Raw genomic sequence first — 24,339 nt, 5'->3', positions numbered from 1 at the left:
GGAGGGTCACACCCACCCGAAACATTAACTCATTCTCTTTCAGCTGCTGACCGACCTGCCGTGCATTTCATGTTTCCTTTCCTCATTTAAGTGGGTGGAATTTTAATTGCAGGAACACAGGATCCACAACAGCATAACTCAAGTAGGATGCTTAGTAGTGAAATTAATGAATCATTAACCCAGGTATTCTGAACAAGAACAGCTGAGAAATATTGATTATAATCCAATGGTGACTCCAGTCACAGTGCAGCGTCCCAACATTTAATATTCCAAAGCCACAGTGGTTTCAGCTCTTTGTCTACCAAAGTAGGTGCAGATTTTATTCTTGAGATTACAAGGACATCGATTGGGTTTTCAGTTTAAACTCTGTGGGTTTAAGTCCATCAAATGCAACGAAAGATCTGAAGCCACCAGATGGGTACGGGAGTGTAGTGGTTACGTTACTAGACTAGCAATCTGTTGGTGTAGTGGTTAATGCTAACTCAGCGTGAACCAGGGATTGAATCTGGGATCTTTTGGTTTGTGTGACTCAGCTACTCTCTGGGCTGTGCCTTTACCCACTAGGCCATCAGTGCAGCACTGATTTTATTTCAGATTTCCAGAATTTATGGTTTTACTTTCTATGTTAAAGTCTGATTACGCCCTGTCTGGTTGGACTGATAAGTGATTCTATGGTTTCAGGTTTTGAGCCTGGGGCTGCTTAGGTCCCTAATAGGCACAGCCCGAAACAAACTGAAAAGTGTGGAAACATAACTCTGGAAAGTTATTGTACTGAAATGCCACATTCATAGATTGCTTTGTGTTGTATTAGGACGTGAGTGACCGGATAGAAAAGGAACCATCAGAGGGGCCAATAATTGGTAGATTGGAGTCCGATGGAAGAATGGTGGTGAGAACAAACTGGAGGATGCACATCTCCATCCCTCTGCAAACAGGTGAGGTGCCTCAGGACGGTAGATGGTATTGTTTAACACTGGAAATACACAGTTAAAAATACAGTGAAGACCCAGTTTACAGTGTGACTTTTCTTTCTTTTATTTTCCCAAGACTTGAGAAAGTTTCGGACGTACAAAGGAAACTCTGTGCGTGACCTTCTTCGAGCCATGAGAAATAAGGTGAGGAACGTTAGCCACAACAAAAACTTACACTCACATGGTACCTGTAACGTAGCAAAACATCCCAAAGGGCTTCGGACATCAAGCAAGAGTTGGTAGAAGAGTTAGGGAAGGTGACCAAAGTCACCTTTAAAGGGGTAGGTTTAAGAAGGCTTTTGAAGATTTGAAGAGATGTGGTGAGACGGAAGGGAATCCCAGAGAGTAGGGCTTATCCTTGGAGTGGGGAGGGCTGCACAACTGAATAAACTCTCAAAAGCAGATATTAAGAGCTGGGACATTAGGTTGGAGAGTTTGTAGAGATATCTTCAATAACGCAAATAAAAATCACCAAAAATATTAATTTTGAAGCATGGTCTGTTGCAGATTGACTGTAAATCAATAAAGACCCACCCTGAGGTAAACTGTTGTTTACCTCAGACTTCATAAGTGTCTTGTGTGAAACTAGTTTGGGTGGTCACAATACAGTCCCCAGTGGGCAAGGGCCAACAGTACAAAACAGCCCCTAATCAAGCACTAATTGTCAGTCATTCAGACCCATAAGGATGGCTGGTGTGGGAAATGGAAAAATGTCACACTGGTGCAGCAGGGAGCATTCTTCTGAGTTTAAGCAGCTTGGGGCAGAGTGGAGGGAGCTTTGTTCTGCATATGGCTGTATTATACCTGACATAGGAGCCTTGATGCTGTCAGTAGGTGCTTGAAATAGAAAGTGCTTCATTCCCCATTGTGCTCATCACTCACCTTGATGAGTACAAAAAGTATATATTTTTTTACACATCAGATCAAATTTGTAATAGTTTTAAAGATTGTTTTCAGAAATCTGATATAAACATGAAATAAATTGGCTCTTCACAGAAACATCACTACCACGAGCTGCCTCTGGACGTACAGGAGACGCTGGGAGAGGTACCTGACGAGTTTGTGCACTACTTCACATCTCGATTCCCAAACTTGCTGTTGCACACGCACAACGCAATGCGGATATGCAGCCACGAGAGGCTCTTTCACCCGTACTATCACCAGGGAGCTGGAGACGGGAAAAAATGAACCATTGTACTCACGTGCACTTCAACTGTGCCAAATTAAAGACTTTGCAGAGCCTGAGAGGTAGGAAGAAAAGTCCATGAAGCACAGGCATGCTTGTGGTATCCTTCTGTGGAACTGAAGGACATGGTCTTCAAGCTGAAGTGCTTCATGTAGAACAAGACTACATCCACAGAGAACTGGTGAAATCTGGCTCACTTAACTCCTTCACTGGCACAACAGTCTCAGTGTTTGGAACCTCCCATCCCACCCCAAAAGTATGAACCTGTTTTGGCGACACTTTATGGGTAAGATTGGACAGGAGTCCCATAGAAATTGTGAAATTGACCACCACAGATTGGGAGACCGCTCTGCTAAAATTCACACCCATGGCAGTACATTAGCAGATTGTCAAATGGACTGTCGAGCAGGGAGGCGAGGAGCTGAGACACAAGGGAGAGAGCAGTGACCCATAACACTACTGTACCTTCTAGCAATGACCCTAACACTAGGGGGAAAAACTATCTCTCTCTCCTGGTTAAGGAGGGCCAACTGTGTGCTGGAGGCATAGTTCGGGGGAAACTGGGCAGGTGAAAAATGGAATGGTGCTCTAGTTTAGTCATTTCTGTTCATTTATAATCATGAATTTTGTGCCATACAGACAGCCACTGACTGGTGCAGAGGTTAAGACTAGAGGGCAACAGGTAAAGGTGCCAGAACAATAGATTCTTTCATTACATTGATCTATATTTATAAACTGTAAGAATGGTTTCTTTAGTAACAAAGAATCATGATCAGGAGGGCAACAGGTTACTTGATTAAAAACTTTAAGATTTGTCACCAACTCAAGAAGGAAGAGATATGGTACTGATCACCATCAGCTCTCCACACAATGTTGGAACAGTGTAGTCGATTCAGGAAATAAAAGTCATCAGACTGTGCCATTGATTTGTGAAGAATCTGATAGTTATGACACCGGCCCCGAGTGTTTACAGGATAGCATTAGGGCAGCATGACCTCGCACCAGTGACTGAGAGGTGTCAACGGGAGAACCGCCGAGAGCTTGCTGTGCTCCAGACAGACTCGTGCGAGTACGTCTCTCTCCTGCTTTTTCTACAGAGAGTATTTTCATATAAATTAAAATCTATACAACCCATTTTTTAAAAAGAATTTTAGTTGTATTTGACATCAGCAAATGAATTACCATCCTCTGATGTCTTTAAGTGTACCATCATTTTTATCTTCTCTCTTGCAGCCATTGAATCCTTGCTGGGTTGCACTTTTAGGAAAGGAAGGAAGAATGGGGGCAGTGGGGTGTGGGAGTGCACTGGATAGTGATCAGGAGCCACAGGGCTGAAGCCTATTGTCAGACTCATTGATATCAGCCAGAGTGGCAGTTAACTCAGCACAAATCTGGGGATCTGCCAGTTCTGCGTGTATGAGCTACTCTCTCTCTTTACCAGCCAGCTCATTGGGGGAGCCAAGCATTATTTGGCTCGCCCAACTTTCTGCAGGCTGCATGCATTGTCCACCAGTGAGGCATGGCATGGATTTAAAATGGGCACTGCACAATTAGGACTGAGTATACTATTGAATGCTCTGATACATGACACTGTCATGGTTTTGATGAGAGAATCCCCTCAGTAACATTGGAGCTGCTGTTGGTTTGTATGATGCTGGAGACAGTAATTTTAAGTATATTTTTAAAAATAGTACAATTGAAAATCAAAGTGCCAAAAGATTGGAGGTGGGTGAAAAATGGGTTGCTGTGGAGGAATGAATTGTTGGTAGGAATAGTTGTAATGTTATAAGGGTTTATAAAACACTGGATACTTTCTGAAGTGCAATATCTTTAGTCTGGGCTATGAATATTTCAAGACAGAATAAAATGGTCTGACTGCACTTTGTTCATTAAAGTGAGCTTGCTGGCTGTTTTGCAGGTTATAAGCCATTTACATTGGCCTTAGAGGGGTGTTTGACATTTGCTGTATCAATTCTCAATGGCTTTGCACCTGCACCACTGTTTCTTGCAACACCAGCCAGTTCCTAACGCACTTGCACAACCATTTCTTGTTGAATCTGGCAAGTTTGATCCTTGCAAAAGAAAAATTACATATTAAGTGGTGGAGAATTTGTACTGGGTTTCCAGCAGATACTGAGGTCTCCCATGGTTAAAGCCCAGTGAGAAACAGAGGTAGGGCAGGGAAAAAAAAAAAGAAAACATGTATTAGACAATCACAGGTCTTATGCCTGCAACTCCTCCAATGGAAGGAAAATTGTGGGCAAAGCATCCAGAATTTTCTGACAAGCTGCCCACTAAATCACCAAAGAGGCTGTTTGAGCCATGTCTCATGGTACAACCCATGAGCATCATGTCCTATTCAGACAGTGTTCTTACTTTAAAGAGCAAAGACCATGATAATTTGGTACTGGTCAAGTAACTTAAGCAACATTGCCAACTTAGTCTGGCACCTAGCTTTAAACAGAGCAGGAAGGGAAATTAACATTTTATTGCTTTTTTTTTTAAAAATAGAAACTTAGTGCTTCTGTTTTAAGTCCACCTTCCTGCTGTTTGTATGGAAGAGTTTACACTGTAAATAGCAGAAAATTCCTTTTGTATTGGAAGGTGTGGGTAAAATAAAATTTCTAAACTGGCAGTCAGTTCCTTCTGCTATTGTAGAAACATACATATACCCCAGCCACACACATTCAACAGACTCTTAGTAACCAGTGTCAACTTACTACTAAACATGCCTTTGCACCAGTTTAATGTCATGATGCACTCCTGTCATTGGACCTGATGTCCCTTACAATCTGGAGTAATCCTGCTGCCTGCCCATCAGGAACAAATTTTGTAAAGGGTCCGTTAACAGACTAGGCATCAACCTGGACATCAACTAGGGCCCCACAAGTTATGCAGTGGGACTAATGCCTGTGAAGCAACTGGTAAACAGATACAGTGTGCCTGTTTTTCTAATCTCTAAAAACACTGCAACTTAGACAGAACACATAAAGAACACATCTTTATTTTTTAAAATATGTTACATAAAAAATTGTATTAGGTACAAAATGTTCTATTAAACAGACCAGTGTTGACAGCTGTACATAAAGTTGTTCAGAAAAAGTATGTCAAGCTGTTCAAGATAGAGTTTCTGCAATAGAAATAGGGCCAAAAGACAGTCATATCGTGCCTGTTTCAGTCTCAACCAAACAGCTATACACCAACTGGAATCAGTCACAGCATCTTCCACCATTCAAGAGCACCAACTGTCTAGGAAATACCCTGCAGCTCTTCAACCACAGGGTTGCACTGGTTTCATCTGTCAGAATAAGAGGGGGACAGAGAAGGTGGCCAAGACATACAACAGCTGCTTGAGAAGCAGTAGGACTCAGGCTTGTAAAGTGCTTTTTGACATTTAGGTATAGTGGAACAGCTGGAGAACACCTGCACAATAGGGAGTGAGAAAGCAAGTTTGACAGCGCACAATGTACAGCCTACAATTTACATGATCTCATCTGCCTCAAGTCACTACACATAATGGAGAGACATCATGCTTCTCCCCTTCACAGCTCAATCCAAAACGCACTGTTTCAGCTGATATTTCAAAAGTGTTTTAATACAAAAATCGAGCCTTACAAAAAAGGATGGGGGTTATTTACACAAATTTTTTTGCCCAAAAAGGAAATAATTCCTACAGTCCAGCCCAGGGGCAGACACAGGTCAGTCAGCCAGAAGCTCTGGTCTTCCTGCTGTGGGTTTGACCCGTGCTGCGACAGCTTTCGTGTTGAGCAGCTTCTCCACCATGGTGCGTGCGTAACGGACACGGCTCGCCAGCTCCTTGCAGCAGCCGTGCTCCTCCATCAGGCTCATCTTGAAGGTGTGGAACTCCCGCTTCTCGTCAATGTAAGTTACCGCGTTCATCAGCGGGCACAGGATGATCTTAGTGTGATCCTGGAAGAACGGGGAGAAATAAGGGATTCCTTGTACTTCTCCAAACGAGTGGCAAAGAAAGAAAGTGAAAGAGGGCTGCTTACCTGGAAGAAGTTGATTTGGACAGTCCCGTTGCTGAGGTGCAGGACGATCGCACTGCGCGTCCTGAACCAGATCCTCAGGAATGGGAGCCTCGCCAGCTCGTCTCCTTCCCGGGGAGTGATGTTGGCTCCCGCCTTCAACAAATGCTCACTCATGTAGTTGCGGAAGTATTTCAACAGGGTCGCCTGTGGGGAGAGGGATTCCATTAACAATTCTCCTCCCAGCCAAGTGAAGGTGGTACCACCACTCGTTCCTTCTACAAGGAGAGTCCCTTCCTCCCAGATACAGACACGGGCCTCATTCTGTTGGAAGTTACTACCAGATTCCCGTCCCCTCAATGCTGCGGAGATGGGACAATAGTTCTACAAGCACCTGCCATCCTCCGGTGCCTTAGGCAAAGAGGCCATTCATCACAAGCAAGCCCAGACAACAAGCATCAGGAGGCTATTCAGCTGTAGAGGGAATCACAGCTGATCCCAATCCTTTCCACATCCAAGGCCCAGGGACCCACAGTCCCAACAGGAGTCACTGGATGATTAGGAGCAGTAACCTGGCTAATTTTGCCTGTCCCTAATCCCATTAATGAGATCAATTGCAGAAATCCTACCACCAGGTCAGTTTGCTAATCTGCAAACATGTACCTCTCCAGATACAGGTCCACTTTAATATTTCCATACATTCTCATTACTGTTCATTTCATACTTTTGCACATTCCCTTGGAGAACAGTGTGAAGTAGTGGACAGAATCACAGACAGCCTGACAGGCCATGGCATGAACGGCCTTTTCATACTAATTGATAAGGGAGGGTTTTATGGGCTTCCACAACCCATACAATGAGGTAGAGCCACCTACACTCATGCAGCAGGATTCTCGTGTCTATCAACCCAGAATTCAGAACCGGAGCTCCAATCACCCCTCACTACGACCACCAGGAGCTGGTTACGAACCCTGCACCTCCTGACTCCAAGGCAGGAATACTACCAATAAGCTCATTATTACAATTAGATTAACACTGCTAATAGTCCTCTCCTAATGGGACCAAGGCTACATGTGTATAGCAAACTGAGATTTGCCCAATGTTGATTGTCAATTGATCCAAATACACAGATCAAACCTGGGGCCGAGCTCAAGTACCATGTCATGAGCTTCTGTTCATTGGCTGCAGAGTCCCGGCAATTCCTGTGGTGCTTACCTTTTTGCTTAGGCTGGGAGGGTAGGATCGAAAGTTAAGATAGGTCTCAGTCATATTGCGCTCGATGTACTGAAGACTCTCACCATCGTTGTACATGATTAAACGAGTGGAATCATTGAAGAGGACGCCAACACTGTTGTCACACAACTGATAACCTGGAGATAGATTTAGTGTCAGTGTACTGCTTGTAGATAAGGGACTGATCCTGTACAAGCCACAATACACCCGCACGAGGGAAATTCCCCACTGACTGGGTATCACAAGATACCTGAACCAAAGTACAACAGTACCCACAAAACAAGGGCTTCAAATGTCAAGTTACAAACTGGCTTAAATAGGGAGAATGTGATCTCAGGTCCTGGGCCAGTGTGTTAACAGATCTAATGTGAGTTAATGTAATCTCTTGCTCCTGGATTTAGTCAAACAGGACGAGCCCAGCAGGTTCCAGGGCAGAATCCACCATTTCTCCCACCAGTGGAGTTTTGCACGCAGAAACTCAGCACTTCTTGAATAGGCTGTCAGACCCCAAACACAAGGGTCTGATTCAGGCAACTTTGTCAGTCACCTCTAATTCCCACAGACAATGCCATTTAAACAGTTCCACTGATCAGGCAGGTTGGGAAGCCAATCTAGACAGTCACAGGAAACCCTGGTCGACGACCCAAGAAAAAAAAAAGTAGGTGCATGAGCCCAAGATATATTTGTACTTATGCTTCATAATCCCCTTGAATCTGATTACAGGCTGTAGGATACACATCAGGCACAAGCAGCTAAATTCTTACAGTCTTTTAATGACATTACACAGTCATCTTAAGAGTGCTGTTCAGACTGGTACTTACCCAAACCATATTTATCTGAATAGTCCACCCACTTGCTGACCCAGAAGATTGGTATACAGGCTGGGTCTTCAGCCTCCTCTGTCAGGAGAGAGCAGGAAATAAAAGTGAACACTGCATTAGTACATGAGGTTGTGATTCAGTAATCTCAGGGGATCAAAGATTCAGTAACACTGAGGGGGATAATGCACTGAAGTTACTCCACATTTGGAATTAAGCAGTTTATTTTTTTTTAAATTTACTTTTGCAGTAAGATATTGACAAACAAACATTCAGTGGATGTTTCTAAAGGTCACTCAAAAAAAATCAATTTAGGGGGTTGGGAAAAAAGAACGATTGGTTGAACCGGTGATTTAGGTAATTTGCTGACTCAACAGGCAGGAAGCAGGAATTTTGTTACAATTCCAGAGAAACTCAACAGACCAACCATCGTCTGTTAGATGATAACACCCTGCCCATCCCACTGCCATTAAGTGAGACATCAGTACTTGGGGCGCCCTGTGGGTGGGTCAGCACCTCAAGTCAACAAGGCCCAAATTCAATTTTTTAAAACCCCCATCTGAAACCAACCACTTCTAGAACAGTTTCTGTACCTTGTCTGATGACTGCTTTGTCAGCTGGCCTTGCTGCTACAACACTGTTTAACTGCTGCAACAGGTCCGAGAGGTAGAAATCATTGCACTCTCCTACTTCCCTGTAGAACACAGTGATTAGTTCAGCAGCAACATGTCATGAACTTGTGCAGTAATCATAGGGATTCATCGCTCAAGCAACAGTTATTCCCCAGGATTGCTATCTAGTCATAAAGCACTCGAGATGGAGATAAGTCACCACGTTAAAAAAAGTTTTTTCCTCAGTCAGATGCATTTTGTAGATTTAGATCAATACAGCAGGGTATTGGAAACCTAGAGTCAGAGTAATTCAGTCAGATATTACAACTGGAGAGTCTAAGGAAGCACCGTCTAATGTCATCTTCCTTTCTCCTTTGTTCACTTCCCTTCCAAAACATCCGAGTAGCCTACCAATGGCATGAGTGATAAAGGACCAATCAAAGTCAGGGTAGGACCAGACCAACTGGGATTTCCAACAGTTAAATAACAGGTCTAAGGACAGTTTAGGACCTCAAACAGCTCAAGTCACATTAGTAGCATGCCATGCAGCACTGAACCAAACAGCCTCCCAGGGTCAATCCCTGGTCTCCATTCAGTAGACCTCAGCTGGGTAGCAGTGTCAGGAATACACTGTAGCCTCCACATCCTGGGATTAGAGGAGTGAAAAAAATCTGGAAAGGAAAACCTAACCACTTCAACAATCCCAACTGGAAGCTCAAGGATTGAGCTCCTCTGTGACACCACCACTCCCCTGATAGACAAACAACCCAACACACTCACTATCACAGGTTAGATAGATAGAGAACAGACACTTGGGAGGTACTGTACTGGAGGTTTCCCACGTACGAGACCATAATCCAAAAGTGTGGAAGAAAAAAATAGTTCAAGAGTTGCAATAGCTGAAGCCCCCTCCCCAAATAGGAAATAGGCTTCATTGAACTGAATGGAAAGTCATGATCACCAACACAATCACTACTCACAGCAAGACCCCATTTATAATGGAATTTGCCATGAAGGTAATATTTACCTGGCCCCTCCATCATCATCTTCAGACTTGCCTGGTTTGTCACCAGCTGCAGCATCTATTGAATCAACATTTCAGATATCGATCAATCAAAAACAAGATAGACAATAATTACAAAATCTCAAACCATTAGGGGGCAGTGATCACCAATGAACTGGCTCAATAAGATTGGAAACAGTATAGAGTCTATGGTGCAGGCAATGAGCAGACCAATTCCCTTGGACTAGAGGCAGCAAACTTATAACATAACCTCCCCTTCAGCTGGTTGTTTGTGCTGGATCCCATTACCAAAAAGATCCAGTGATTGGCAGACACTGAACAAACATTGTCCTTCTGACACTTTCAAAACCCATTCTTTAAGTGTAGAGAATCCTGTATGTGGCTAGTGCGCTGTTCTACAGCTTGGGGTGAGGGACAAGTCCTCGACTAACCATCTGTAGGCTCCCTTCAGTCCCGTGGACCTTAGCACCTTTAATAGTGTTGTTCACCTCTATTCCTCAATATGCACAAACCTCTAGCCAGAGAGCACAGCTGCATTCATAAAACCCCAACACAACAACCTGGAATCAAACAGGCTGATTGGCAGTTGCAGCATTGTCACTAGGCCCACGTTAAAGTGTTGGGCGTGTAAAGCTTTCAGACTGTGTCCCCTTCAACAGTGAACAGCAAACAGTATAATTACAGATCCGGTCCTTCCACACTGAAGTATCTCTCTAGACACTGCTCATGTAAAGTACTGGTGCTTACAGATTGGTCACTGGTGGTGAGACAATTGGGATGAAGGGAATCACGCAAGTGTGTTGGCTGCAATGTATATTTTTTCTATTGTGTACAAATATACCAAGTGAGCTCGGTTACAACACTGAATTGTTCTGACAGTAGGGAAGAACCTGTTAGTGGCTGGTTTAAAAACTGATCATCTTGGTCCCAGATAACATTGTTCCTAATTCATGCAACTATAGTGCACGTGAGCTGCAAGAGGCCACACAATGCCAGAGGCATGACCTGCAAAGTGAAGGGCCACCCCATTGCTGCCCAGTGTATGGTACCTTTGTTGAGTTCAGTAAGTGGCCGCCTCATACTGGCATCAATCCCACCGGGAGCCAGAGAAAACCTGGGAGCCATAGTCAAGCAGGTGGTGGGCAAGCGCACGGGCAGGTAGCCGGTGGTGAAGAATTCATCATTCAGCAGCTCGTGGATGCTGGGTCGTGCGCTCGGGTCCGATCGGAGCATCGCCTGAATTAGGTTGGCGGCGGCGGGGTTGACATGCTGGAAAAGATTGAGCAGTTAATGGTTACAAGAGGACCAGAAAAGTTTATTACAATGACTTTTACAGCACAGAAACAGGCCATTCGGACCAACTGGTCTATGCCAGTGTTTATGCTCCACACAAGCCTCCTCCCACCTTCTATTCCTTTCTCCCTCGTGTTTATCCAGCTTCCCCTTAAATGCATCTATGCTATTCCCCTCAACTCCTTGTGGTAGCAAGTTCCACATTCTAACCATTCGGTGAAGAAATTTCTCCAGAATTTCTTCTTGAATTTATAGGTGACTATATTGTATTTATGGCCCCTAGTTTGGGACTACCGCACAAGTGGAAACATCTAGGTCTACCCTATTGAACCCCTTCATAACTTTAAAGACCTCTATCAGGTCACCACTCAGTCTCCTCTTTTCTAAAGGCAAGCAGCCCAGCCTGTTCAATCTTTCCTGATTGTTATTCTCAGTTCTGGTAAAATCCTTGTTTAAAAAAAAATTGCATGTCAGCAGTACAAGGCAAAACAAGTGTGAAACTAATTCATAGCAAGGCAGTCTGAATGAGATCATCTTTAGTGACCAGACTCCCACCCACTGACTGATTAAGATTGCCCCCAAACCCATTTAACACACTAGAGGCTTTCATCCCATGCCCTGAGTGTTCTTAAAGTAATTTGCCCAAAATGAAAGCTCAGTGCCAAGCACTCACCTTGGGAATATTATATTCATTTTTCTTTATTCTCAGGTAAGTCTCCTTCAGACAGGAAGTTTCAAATGGAGGTTTCCCGACCAGTAGTGTATACCTGCAAAGGGAGGGGAAAAAAAACCATATCAGTAGGATGCAATTAAAAGTCCGATTGAAATCCCTCAATAGTTGAGGATGGAATACTCACATAATACAGCCCAGAGACCAGACATCAACTTCAAAACTGTGCCCTTTCTTGCCAATCACTTCTGGGGCAATGTAGTTGGGTGTCCCACACAAGGTCCTTTTGCGCTCTCCTTCAAATTGAACGGTGGTGGCCAGGCCAAAGTCACCTTGAAAAAGATCCGCACCGCAGGTTAGTGATTATGCTTAGTCATGCAGAACTGAGAATACAGACCCAACATGACTAAAGAGGATGGGACTGTGTAGAAAGTAGGTGAGTGGGTTGTGTCATTCATGGATCACTGGGGATCGGAGGAGGTTTTTTTTCCCAGTTGGCCTGTTTCTTTGCCTCTCCCTGGAGATTGCTTGGCTTGGCTGGTGGGGGGGGGGGGGGGGAAAGAGAATGAGATGGTGGCACCATGTCAGAGTTGGACAGGCTCGATGGTCTTTACTTGTCCTTTTGGTCCTGTTCAGTTGATTTCCCCAGTGGGAATTCCCCATCTGAAGGGCTGGGAAGCAGAGGACCACAACCAAAGGGAGATTGGGCAGCACAAGAGATGCTCTGTGCCCACTTGTCCAAAACCCACATCTCAACACAGTGGACAGAATTCACACTGGTGAATGCAGAGGCTCCAACTCCAGAGATAGGAGTGACAGCAAGGACCAATGACATGGATACATGAAGGCCTGACCAACCATTAAGCTGGACTGTTCTTCAATCATGTCATTCTTGAGGGAAGGTGTGTCAGAATGGTCATTAGACCCCAAAGCCCAATTCACCACACCCAACATGCTAACCATATACACAGGCACAGTGGAACCTACCTGACAACAGCCAGGGTGGCAATTGACTTCAGAGTTGGGATCAGCAGAAAGCCATAGTATTAGTGCACTGTGCCACCTGCTAACATGCATCATAGGCCAAAGAGTGTCAGCTGCAGCCTCAAAGCACCTCATTGTGGGGAAGGGGGCTTCATACCCTCAGGCTTAAACCCTAGCCCCTTTCAGCCGTGGCAAATGGATCGAGATGCTTTGAGCAGTTCAGAAATTTGTTACACCCGTTGTGACACTCTCCTTTAAATTACACTTGAAATTTCCCACCCCCAGCACTACTGCTCCTTACACCGGCCCTGGGAATATTAACACACCTGGGCTGATCCAGGGAACCGGAGTGTGTAATAGGTCACCAACCCGGCCAGATTAGCGGCAGCTCTTAAAACTTTTAGCACTCAAGAAATGACTAGCACCAATACAAGAAAATTAGCCCCGCAATCTTTGTGCTGCTCCACTTCTCTGGTGTATGGGAAGGATTTTTTATATTTTAAAAAAGGATACATCCCATAGGCATGTGAATTTGATTTCTTAAAAAAAAGTTCGTGCATGTGACAGGTTTACAGTAAAGAACTAACATTTTGGCATCTTAATGTGTGGGTCAGTTAGCTCCAGAACCGGCCGTCCAGTACCGACCCCCGGACAGGACGCGGTCCAATGTTTTACCTATTTTCACTTCCATGTCGTCATTGAGGAAGAGATTGCCCAGCTTGAGATCCCGATGGATAACGTGGTTGTTGTGCAGATATTGGCTGCCCAGGATGGTTTGCCTCAGGTAATACCGGGCCTCGGGCTCAGTCACAGCCTTCCGCCTCTTGTGCAACTCTAACAAAGACTGAAAACAGGCATTTTTTATTATCGCCATCAAAAGAGAAGGTTTAAAAGAGGAAAAAAGTTTCGATAAAAAAAACTGTAAAGATCAACCACCAGGGGATGATTACTGCCTGAACCCGACCGGCAAAACGTGGACACCCTCCGGGGTACCGGAGCCTTCCGAGACGGCCCCCCTACAAGAGTTTCTCAGGCGGGAGAAGCAGGTACTAACAGTCCCTTTACTGAGTCAATTGGTGCGGAGTGGAGGGGGGCGACGGGCTGGGAAGGGTGTAAGAGTCGCCAGCGGGTTTCAGTTGCCATTTCCTCCCCTGTTTCATTTGCTGATCGGGTGGCTCCGCCCTCAGAGACGGGACTCTCCCGACAGCCAACCCGCTGCGAGCTGCCGGATTTTTAAATATAAACTCCCTTTAAAAGAGTCACCAATGGGGAGGCGAGCAGCCTGGGTCCAGACTCTGATCGGCTCCCGAATCGGAACAAACCCCAATTCATCCCGGAGAGCCCGGGGGGAAGGAAAGAAAGAGGGGAGAATGGACCCGGATAAAGTCCAGCGCTGGAAACTGACATGGGCTGAAACTGACAGACGGGGCGGTTAGAACGTGGCGCCCTGAGCGGATACACAGTAACCAACCCACCGGCTCGGACTCGATACAATGTTGCCAGTTTACCCCCACCTCGATACATTGTTGCCGGTCCTGCCTGGATGTACCGAGCCGCTCCCTCCCTCCCCACCAAATTGTTACAGTTGGTTCCACCGTCCGAACGCGGCGAGGCGCTACATTAGTCGGGTTCCTTTGTTCCACCGCATCCCCGTTTGAAACGGTCAGTCCCGGGGAGTTAGACACAAGCCACCCCTCAGTGTCAGAGCAGGCAGCTCGTATCCCGGTCCTTCCCACCCACCCCAACCCCGAGCACTCACCCTCCGCCTGCACAGCTCCAGCACAACATAGACGAAGTCATCGTCCTCGAAGAAGCCGTGGAAGCCCACCACATTGGCGTGGTTGACGCTCTTGTGGATGGAGATCTCCATGGACATCTTCTCCCTCTGGTGCGGCTTCATTAACAGGGTCTTGGACACGATCTTGCCGGCGAACACCTCCTTGGTGTCCATGTCGGTGATCTCGTAGCACTTGGCGAAGCCCCCTTTGCCCAGGAAGCGACCCCTCAAGTACCTCTTCATGGTCTTGGGGTTCACCAGGATGTCGGGGATCTCCTTGGCCACCGGTGGGGGCACCACCGCGGCCGCTGCCCCCACCTTGGCTGACGGTTTACCGGATACCGTGGTCATTTTTAACCGGTTCAATGGAGAAAAAGGAAAAAAAAAAATCCCAAAGCGAACGAATCGACTCCTTTTCGGGCCCGTGACACCCGAGTGGCTGCAGCCGCGGGCTCGGGCACTGCTTCAGCCGGTAAAGCTGTACTTGGAGACGGGAGACTGCGAGTTTCGAAGCCCTGCCGCACGGTGATACTGCGGGAGGCGGTTATAAAGTGCCCGGTGCGTCCGTCCCAGGCCAGCAGCTCGCGGGCTCTGATTCAAATCTGGAGCGTCGGCCGTTAGCGAGCTCAGCGTCGCTCCCTATTGGTTGATGTCATTTAAATAGAACCCGGCGCCGCGCTGCACGCCGGGAGCGAGCGGTTTAAATGCTCCCGGGCGGGTGCCGGGCAGCCGCGTGTGATTGGCAGCTCAGCCGACCAATCAGAGCTCCGGCAAACCTGCATGCTATTTCCTGGGCAACGGAGGACAAAAAAGGCGGGGACTTGAGCTGCACTGAGGGGGTTCCATCTGAGACAATGTCATTCGCCCCAGGTTTCTGCCCTCCCCTCCTTGCTGGGTACAGCTGTGCGGGGCAGCAGCCAGGGCTCAGCGGGCACTCTCCCCTCTGAGTCAGACGGTCGTGGGTTCAAGCCCCACTCCAGACACTTGAGCACATAGTCCAGGCCGACACTCCCAGCGCCAGTACTGAGGGAGTGCTGCACTGTCGGAGGTGCCGTCTTTCGGATGAGACATTAAACCCGTCTGCCCTCTCAGGTGGATGTAAAGGATCCCACAGCACTTTTTGAAGAAGAGCAGGGGAGTTCTGTCTGGTGATCAGGCCAACCAACATCACTAAAACAGATTATCTGGTCATTATCACATTGCTGTTTGTGGGATCTTGCTGTGCGCAAATTGGCTGTTGTGTTTTCCACATTACCACAGTGACTACACTTCAAAAGTATTTCATTGGCTGTAAAGTGCTTTGGGACGTCCTGAGGTTGTGAAAGGTGTTATATAAATACAAGTCTCTCTTTTCTTTTGGTACCTCACCCCAGTGGCCATTCTTCATATGTGACCCCACATAGTGTATCAGCTGTCTTATATTTGCTTTTAAGACTCTGCACTGGAACCTGCCATTCCCCTGAACAGCAACCATCATTACCACCTCAAATCCAAGGGCCAGAGTCTTGACCAACACTTGCCAGATGACCAGGCTGGAAACCACAGCTCGCTGATCAACAGTATCTGCTCGCCCAGGCTGCAGCTTTCCTCCACTGGCTCTTCGTGTCGCAGCTCTCACCTCCTGCACTGAAGGTCCCTTCTTCCTAAGTGGCCGCCCATAAGCAGAGCTCTGAAGGCCTGGATCCTGTCAAACTAAGCTTGCAGACCGGCTGACCTGATAGGTGACACTCCACTCACTCCACCATTGGCGGATCAGATCAGCCATGATCTTATTGAATGGTGGAGCAGGCTCAAGGGGCCGATTGGCCTACTCCTGCTCCTATTTCTTATGTTCTTATGTTCTTTAGCTGCTTAGGCCCCAAGCTCTGGAATTCCCTCCCTAAACCTCTCCCTCTCCTCCTTTAAGACGGTCCTTAAAACCTACATCTTTGACAAGCTTTTGGTCACTTGTATTAATATCTCCTTATGTGGCTCGGTGTCAAATTTTGTTTGATTACACTCCTGTGAAGCGCCTTGGGACATTTTACTACATTAAAGGTGCTGTATAAATGCAATTATTGTTGAGAGGAGCCAGCGATGAAAAGGTCCCAGTGAGAGAGGTCAGCCTTCAGGAAATGGCCAAGTTCAGACATTGCCAACCTGGTGAAGTGTAAAGAGCAAACACATAACCCCTTGGACACCCCATTGTCTGGACATCTGTAACAAACTAGATAGCCCAGTGGTAAACGATAGAATACTAGAGCCTGGTCTTCAGTTGCTTCCAAGCCTTTATTCACAGAGCTCCACATTACCCACACCACACCCTAGATAAGTTCTCTTATATATGGATACAATAGAGCCCCAATTGATACCCTCCATCTGAATATAATTAACACTAATTGATATAAATCACATGGATACAATTAACAACATCGACTCCTTGGGTAAGTACAAGTCCGATAAGACCTCCCCAGATAGTGGCACCTTCTCTTCATCCTCCAGCTCTCCGAGAGCAAGGAATTCTCAAACAACAACTTGCATTTATACAGCACCGTTAACGTAGTAAAACGTCCCAAGACACTTTACAGGAGCGATTAACAAACACAAATTGATGCCAAGCCACATAAGGAGACATTAGGGCAGGTGACCAAAAGCTTGGTCAATGAGGTAGGCTTTAAGCAGCGTCTTAAAGGAAGAGAGAGAGTGGGGAGAGGTTTAGGGAGGGAATTCCAGAGCTTAGGGCCTAGAAAAGCTCCACATGATAAGTGAAGGTCACGGCTCTACATCTCTTTAATTAGGAAATGGATTTAGAAACAGTTCGCAGAAACAACTTTGAAAAGAAAAGCTTACGGCCCCTCAAATAATTTATACTAGGACTGGAGAGCATTGATATTGATTGATAATCAATACAGTGAGGATATTAGTCAGTGTGTACCTCACAATGACCTTATACTGAGAAACTACAGTCTCCACAAATCCACAGTGGCAGACACCAAGATTGAAGGAAGAAAGAGAGAACATGGTCAGCGGAGAAGTGATGTTTAGATGATACTAAGTTTGGGTTTTAAAAGCCTGTAGAATGTATGAGGAAGGGAAGACTTGGTATATTGAGGTGATTTGGGTTTAGGGGACACAAAGTAGACAACATAAAAGTAGGAGGTTTGGCAAACAGTGAGGAGAATAGTAAAGGACTTTAGGAGACAGACAGATTGGGAAATGGGCAGAGTGGGACACTCAGTTTAATGGGGGAGCAGTGTGAGGGGAGACTTTTAGGAGGAAAAACAAGGAATGAGAGTTTACAGTTAATGGAGAGACACTGAAGGGTGGTGGTGAAAAGAGAGACTGTGGGGTTCAATTACAGAATTACCTGAAAGTGCGACTGCAGGTAGATGAAACCAAAATAAGACAGCGCGGACTCTGGGTATGTGTGACTCTGGGTATATACAGACCCTGGGTATGTGCGGACTCTGGGTATGTGCGGACTCTGGGTTTGTGCAGACTCTGGGTTTGTGGGGACTCTGGGTATGTGGGGACTCTGGGTTTGTGCAGACTCTGGGTTTGTGGGGACTCTGGGTTTGTGCAGACTCTGGGTTTGTGCAGACTCTGGGTTTGTGGGGACTCTGGGTATGTGGGGACTCTGGATATGTACGGACTCTGGGTATGTGCGGACTCTGGGTATGTGCGGACTCTGGGTATGTGGGGACTCTGGGTATGTGCGGACTCTGGGTATGTGCGGACTCTGGGTATGTGCGGACTCTGGGTATGTGCGGACTCTGGGTATGTGGGGACTCTGGATATGTACGGACTCTGGGTATGTGGGGACTCTGGGTATGTACGGACTCTGGGTATGTGGGGACTCTGGGTTTGTGCAGACTCTGGGTATGTGGGGACTCTGGGTATGTGCAGACTCTGGGTATGTGGGGACTCTGGATATGTACGGACTCTGGGTATGTGCGGACTCTGGGTATGTGGGGACTCTGGATATGTACGGACTCTGGGTATGTGGGGACTCTGGGTATGTGGGGACTCTGGGTATGTGGGGACTCTGGGTATGTGGGGACTCTGGGTATGTGGGGACTCTGGGTATGTGGGGACTCTGGGTATGTGGGGACTCTGGGTATGTACAGACTCTGGGTATGTGGGGACTCTGGGTATGTGCGGACTCTGGGTATGTGCGGACTCTGGGTATGTGCGGACTCTGGGTTTGTGTGACACTGGGTTTGTGTCACTCTGGGTATATGCGGACTCTGCATTTGTGCGGACTCTGCGTTTGTGAGAACTCCGGGTATTTGTGGACTCTGGGTATGTACAGACTCTAGGTTTGTGCGGACTCTGGGTATATACAGACTCTGGGTATGTGCAGACTCTGTGTTTGTGCAGACTCTGCGTTTGTGAGAACTCTGGGTTTGTGTGGCCGTGGGTTTGTGCGGACTCTGGGTATATACGGACTCTGGGTATGTACGGACTCTGGGTATGTGGGGACTCTGGGTATATACGGACTCTGGGTATGTACGGACTCTGGGTATGTACGGACTCTGGGTATGTGGGGACTCTGGGTATATACAGACTCTGGGTATGTGGGGACTCTGGGTATATACAGACTCTGGGTATGTGCGGACTCTGGGTATATACAGACTCTGGGTATGTGGGGACTCTGGGTATATACGGACTCTGGGTATGTACGGACTCTGGGTATGTGGGGACTCTGGGTATGTGGGGACTCTGGGTATATACAGACTCTGGGTATGTGGGGACTCTGGGTATATACAGACTCTGGGTATGTGCGGACTCTGGGTATATACAGACTCTGGGTATGTACAGACTCTGGGTATGTGGGGACTCTGGGTATATACAGACTCTGGGTATGTACAGACTCTGGGTATGTGGGGACTCTGGGTATATACAGACTCTGGGTATATACGGACTCTGGGTATGTGCGGACTCTGGGTATGTGCGGACTCTGGGTATGTGGGGACTCTGGGTATGTGCAGACTCTGGGTATGTACAGACTCTGGGTATATACAGACTCTGGGTATGTGCGGACTCTGGGTATGTGCGGACTCTGGGTATGTGCGGACTCTGGGTATGTACAGACTCTGGGTATGTACAGACTCTGGGTATATACAGACTCTGGGTATGTGCGGACTCTGGGTATGTGCGGACTCTGTGTTTGTGCGGACTCTGGGTATGTACAGACTCTGTGTTTGTGCGGACTCTGGGTATGTACAGACTCTGTGTTTGTGCGGACTCTGGGTATGTACAGACTCTGTGTTTGTGCGGACTCTGGGTATGTACAGACTCTGTGTTTGTGCGGACTCTGGGTATGTACAGACTCTGTGTTTGTGCGGACTCTGGGTATGTACAGACTCTGTGTTTGTGCGGACTCTGGGTATGTACAGACTCTGTGTTTGTGCGGACTCTGGGTATGTACAGACTCTGCGTTTGTGCGGACTCTGGGTATGTGCGGACTCTGGGTATGTGCGGACTCTGGGTATGTGCGGACTCTGGGTATGTACAGACTCTGCGTTTGTGCGGACTCTGCGTTTGTGCGGACTCTGGGTATGTGCGGACTCTGGGTATGTGCAGACTCTGGGTATGTACAGACTCTGGGTATGTGCGGACTCTGGGTATGTACAGACTCTGGGTTTGTGCAGACTCTGGGTATGTACAGACTCTGGGTATGTGCGGACTCTGGGTATGTGCGGACTCTGGGTATGTACAGACTCTGGGTATGTGCGGACTCTGGGTATGTGCGGACTCTGGGTTTGTGCAGACTCTGGGTTTGTGCGGACTCTGGGTATGTACGGACTCTGGGTATGTACGGACTCTGGGTATGTGCGGACTCTGGGTATGTGCGGACTCTGGGTTTGTGCAGACTCTGGGTATGTACAGACTCTGGGTTTGTGCAGACTCTGGGTATGTACAGACTCTGGGTATGTGCGGACTCTGGGTATGTGCGGACTCTGGGTATGTGCGGACTCTGGGTTTGTGCAGACTCTGGGTATGTACAGACTCTGGGTATGTGCGGACTCTGGGTATGTACAGACTCTGGGTTTGTGCAGACTCTGGGTATGTACAGACTCTGGGTATGTGCGGACTCTGGGTATGTGCGGACTCTGGGTATGTACAGACTCTGGGTTTGTGCGGACTCTGGGTTTGTGCAGACTCTGGGTATGTACAGACTCTGGGTTTGTGCAGACTCTGGGTATGTACAGACTCTGGGTATGTGCGGACTCTGGGTATGTGCGGACTCTGGGTTTGTGCAGACTCTGGGTATGTACAGACTCTGGGTATGTGCGGACTCTGGGTATGTGCGGACTCTGGGTATGTACAGACTCTGGGTTTGTGCAGACTCTGGGTACGTACAGACTCTGGGTATGTGCGGACTCTGTGTATGTGCGGACTCTGGGTATGTGCGGACTCTGGGTTTGTGCGGACTCTGGGTTTGTGCAGACTCTGTGTTTGTGCAGACTCTGGGTTTGTGCGGACTCTGGGTATGTGCGGACTCTGGGTTTGTGCAGACTCTGTGTTTGTGCGGACTCTGGGTATGTACAGACTCTGTGTTTGTGCGGACTCTGGGTATGTACAGACTCTGTGTTTGTGCGGACTCTAGGTATGTGCGGACTCTGGGTATGTACAGACTCTGTGTTTGTGCGGACTCTGGGTATGTACAGACTCTGTGTTTGTGCGGACTCTGGGTATGTACAGACTCTGGGTATGTGCGGACTCTGGGTATGTGCGGACTCTGGGTTTGTGCAGACTCTGGGTATGTACAGACTCTGGGTTTGTGCAGACTCTGGGTATGTACAGACTCTGGGTATGTGCGGACTCTGGGTATGTGCGGACTCTGGGTTTGTGCAGACTCTGTGTTTGTGCAGACTCTGGGTTTGTGCAGACTCTGGGTTTGTGCGGACTCTGTGTTTGTGCAGACTCTGGGTATGTGCGGACTCTGGGTATGTGCGGACTCTGGGTATGTGTGGACTCTGGGTTTGTGTGACTCTGGGTATGTACAGACTCTGTGTTTGTGCGGACTCTGGGTATGTACAGACTCTGTGTTTGTGCAGACTCTGTGTTTGTGCGGACTCTGGGTATGTACAGACTCTGTGTTTGTGCAGACTCTGTGTTTGTGCGGACTCTGGGTATGTACAGACTCTGTGTTTGTGCGGACTCTGGGTATGTACAGACTCTGGGTTTGTGCGGACTCTGGGTTTGTACGGACTCTGGGTTTGTGCGGACTCTGGGTATGTACAGACTCTGCGTTTGCCCGGACTCTGCGTTTGCCCGGGTGCGGGTTTGCCTGCGCTGCGGTTTGGCGCAGTGATTCCCCATGGCCCGTGCTGACAGAATAAAGTGAGGTGGCCTGACTCATTTCCCAGGGATAGAGGCTGAGTTGGCCAGTGGCCGTTCATGACCTTGTTGTGGGCAGCACCTCGAGGGGGGTGGGTGGAGAGGCTTGTGGACAGGAAGTAGAGCGAGGGGGCAGGAGTGGGGGCAGTCAAAATTAGAAAATAATTAGAAGGAAAATGATCTTCAAAATGTTATTTGTGAGAAATAAATTAGATGCAGGTGTTGGCTGCAGATTAGATGGAGACTGTTCTGAACTGGAGCGACTGCCAGGGGAGCGATGACTTGTATCCATCACGAGGGCTCCATTTATTGATCTATTTTTACATCAAGGTACAGGACTCACGGCAGACGGACAAACACTAACCTTTTGCCTGCTTAGCAACGGGAACAGTGAAGAAGTTTGGAACTTGAGATCTTTGGGTGAGAAACAACAGTGAAACAATTGAGAGAGTGAGTCTGGGAGCAAATGAAGAATTAGCTTCGACTGGGGAAATGGTGATAATTCAGGGTGTTTAGGGGACGAGGGCCTGCTGCTTGGAACCAAACAAGAGCTGGGCCATGTCAGAGAGGGAGGAGGTGAGTTACCCCCAGACCCAGAGAAAACTACCACAAAAAGATTTTAAAAAGGCAGCTGTGCATTTTTACAGAATATATGGTATAAATAACCCGGTTGGAAGTGCTGTTTGTATAGGGCCCTCATATGTACTTGCTTGTACCCATAGTTACAGTGTTGCCAGGTGATGGGATTTATTTTTCCTTCCCTGTCGTTTTGTGTTGCATCGAGACATCTTTCTTCAAAACTATGGTCACAAAAGTTAATAAATGTAATTGGAGTTTTCTTTTAAAAAGTATTCAGTCAGTGCTGAAACTTTTCTGAGGAACATTTTTATTTTGATTGTATTTCAGTTAATTTAGTTAACTCTAGTTTGGTTAATCAGTTGCCAAAAAATGAGTTTGGTTACTCCTCCCTCAGGTACATAGGTGGGGGAGGGGGGAGGCCATTCAGCCCCTCCAGCCTCCAATAGAACTGTCACAGTGTCAGCTCCCTCTTGAACGACTCCACAGGTCTTTAGTGTAAATTCCCCGATCCGGTGCTCCCTGTGGGGAGCTGAGCTTGAAGGGAGCACGGGGTCAGAGAGAGGGTTCAATGCAGTCGTGTCGAATCTTCACCACCCACTCATCACTTCGTGGGGATAACGGGTCAAGGCAAATTTACCCTGTTTGAAGCAGAGTTATCTCCCCTCCCCCGGGTACAGGTGTCACTGTCTCCCCTCCCCCGGGTACAGGTGTCACTGTCTCCCCTCCCCCGGGTACAAGTGTCACCGTCTGCCCTCCCCCGGGGTACAGGTGTCACCGTCTCCCCTCCCCCGGGTACAGGTGTCACCGTCTCCCCTCCCCCGGGTACAGGTGTCACCGTCTCCCCTCCCCCGGGGTACAGGTGTCACCGTCTCCCCTCCCCCGGGTACAGGTGTCACCGTCTCCCCTCCCCCGGGTACAGGTGTCACCGTCTCCCCTCCCCCGGGGTACAGGTGTCACCGTCTCCCCTCCCCCGGGTACAGGTGTCACTGTCTCCCCTCCCCCAGGTACAGGTGTCACTGTCTCCCCTCCCCCGGGGTACAGGTGTCACTGTCTCCCCTCCCCCAGGGTACGGGTGTCACAGTCTCCACTCCCCCGGGGTACAAGTGTCATCGTCTCCACTCCCCCGGGGTACACGTGTCACTGTCTCCCCTCCCCCGGGATACAGGTGTCACCGTCTCTCCTCCCCCGGGGTACAGGCGTAACCGTCTCCCCTCCCCCGGGGCACAGGTGTCACCGTCTCCACTCCCCCGGGGTACAGGTGTCACCGTCTCCCCTCCCCCGGGGTACAGGTGTCACCGTCTCCCCTCCCCTGGGATACAGGTGTCACCGTCTCCCCTCCCCCGGGGTACAGGTGTCACCGTCTCCCCACCCCCGGGGTACAGGTGTCACCGTCTCCCCTCCCCTGGGATACAGGTGTCACCGTCTCCCCTCCCCCGGGGTACAGGTGTCACCGTCTCCCCTCCCCCGGGGTACAGGTGTCACCGTCTCCACTCCCCCGGGGTACAGGTGTCACTGTCTCCCCACCTCCGGGATACAGGTGTCACCGTCTCCCCTCCCCTGGGATACAGGTGTCACCGTCTCCCCTCCCCCGGGGTACAGGTGTCACCGTCTCCCCTCCCCCAGGTACAGGTGTCACTTTCTCCCCTCCCCCGGGGTACAGGTGTCACACGTCTCCCCTCCCCCGGGTACAGGTGTCACCTGTCTCCCCTCCCCCGGGGTACAGGTGTCACCGTCTCCCCTCCCCCGGGGTACAGGTGTCACCGTCTCCCCTCCCCCAGGTACAGGTGTCACCGTCTCCCCTCCCCCAGGTACAGGTGTCACTTTCTCCCCTCCCCCGGGGTACAGGTGTCACACGTCTCCCCTCCCCCGGGTACAGGT

General features: G+C 48.3%; 2 protein-coding genes across 3 annotated transcripts in view; one reads left to right on the top strand and one right to left on the bottom strand.

The window, feature by feature from the left end:
• ern2 (endoplasmic reticulum to nucleus signaling 2) overlaps positions 1-4,792 on the top strand; it is a 58,415-nt gene extending 53,623 nt beyond the window's left edge. The window contains exons 20-22 of one of the 2 annotated variants that reach the window (XM_068003031.1): positions 812-935; positions 1,048-1,115; positions 1,968-4,792. In XM_068003031.1, coding sequence (XP_067859132.1) covers positions 812-935; positions 1,048-1,115; positions 1,968-2,159 — 384 coding nt within the window. In that variant the 3' untranslated portion in view covers positions 2,160-4,792. Of the gene's footprint in view, positions 1-811; positions 936-1,047; positions 1,116-1,967 lie in introns of those variants that run through there. The other variant, XM_068003032.1, reaches the window with a different exon arrangement.
• Positions 4,793-5,339: 547 nt separating this feature from the next.
• plk1 (polo-like kinase 1 (Drosophila)) lies at positions 5,340-15,159 on the bottom strand. Its single transcript, XM_068003033.1, has 11 exons — positions 14,539-15,159; positions 13,455-13,623; positions 11,983-12,127; positions 11,799-11,892; positions 10,882-11,101; positions 9,836-9,890; positions 8,791-8,891; positions 8,201-8,278; positions 7,362-7,516; positions 6,171-6,353; positions 5,340-6,087 (listed from the first exon to the last, which is right to left on the bottom strand). Exons 1-11 carry the CDS (start codon positions 14,905-14,907, stop codon positions 5,857-5,859), a joined length of 1,800 nt encoding a protein of 599 aa, XP_067859134.1. The 5' UTR covers positions 14,908-15,159; the 3' UTR covers positions 5,340-5,856.
• Positions 15,160-24,339: the final 9,180 nt, after the last annotated feature.

Source organism: Heptranchias perlo, chromosome 22, assembly GCF_035084215.1.
Source record: "Heptranchias perlo isolate sHepPer1 chromosome 22, sHepPer1.hap1, whole genome shotgun sequence".
NCBI classification, from domain to species: domain Eukaryota; kingdom Metazoa; phylum Chordata; class Chondrichthyes; order Hexanchiformes; family Hexanchidae; genus Heptranchias; species Heptranchias perlo.
The sequence above is the reverse complement of the archived record's forward strand: the minus strand, read 5'-3'. Positions and strand labels throughout refer to the sequence as shown.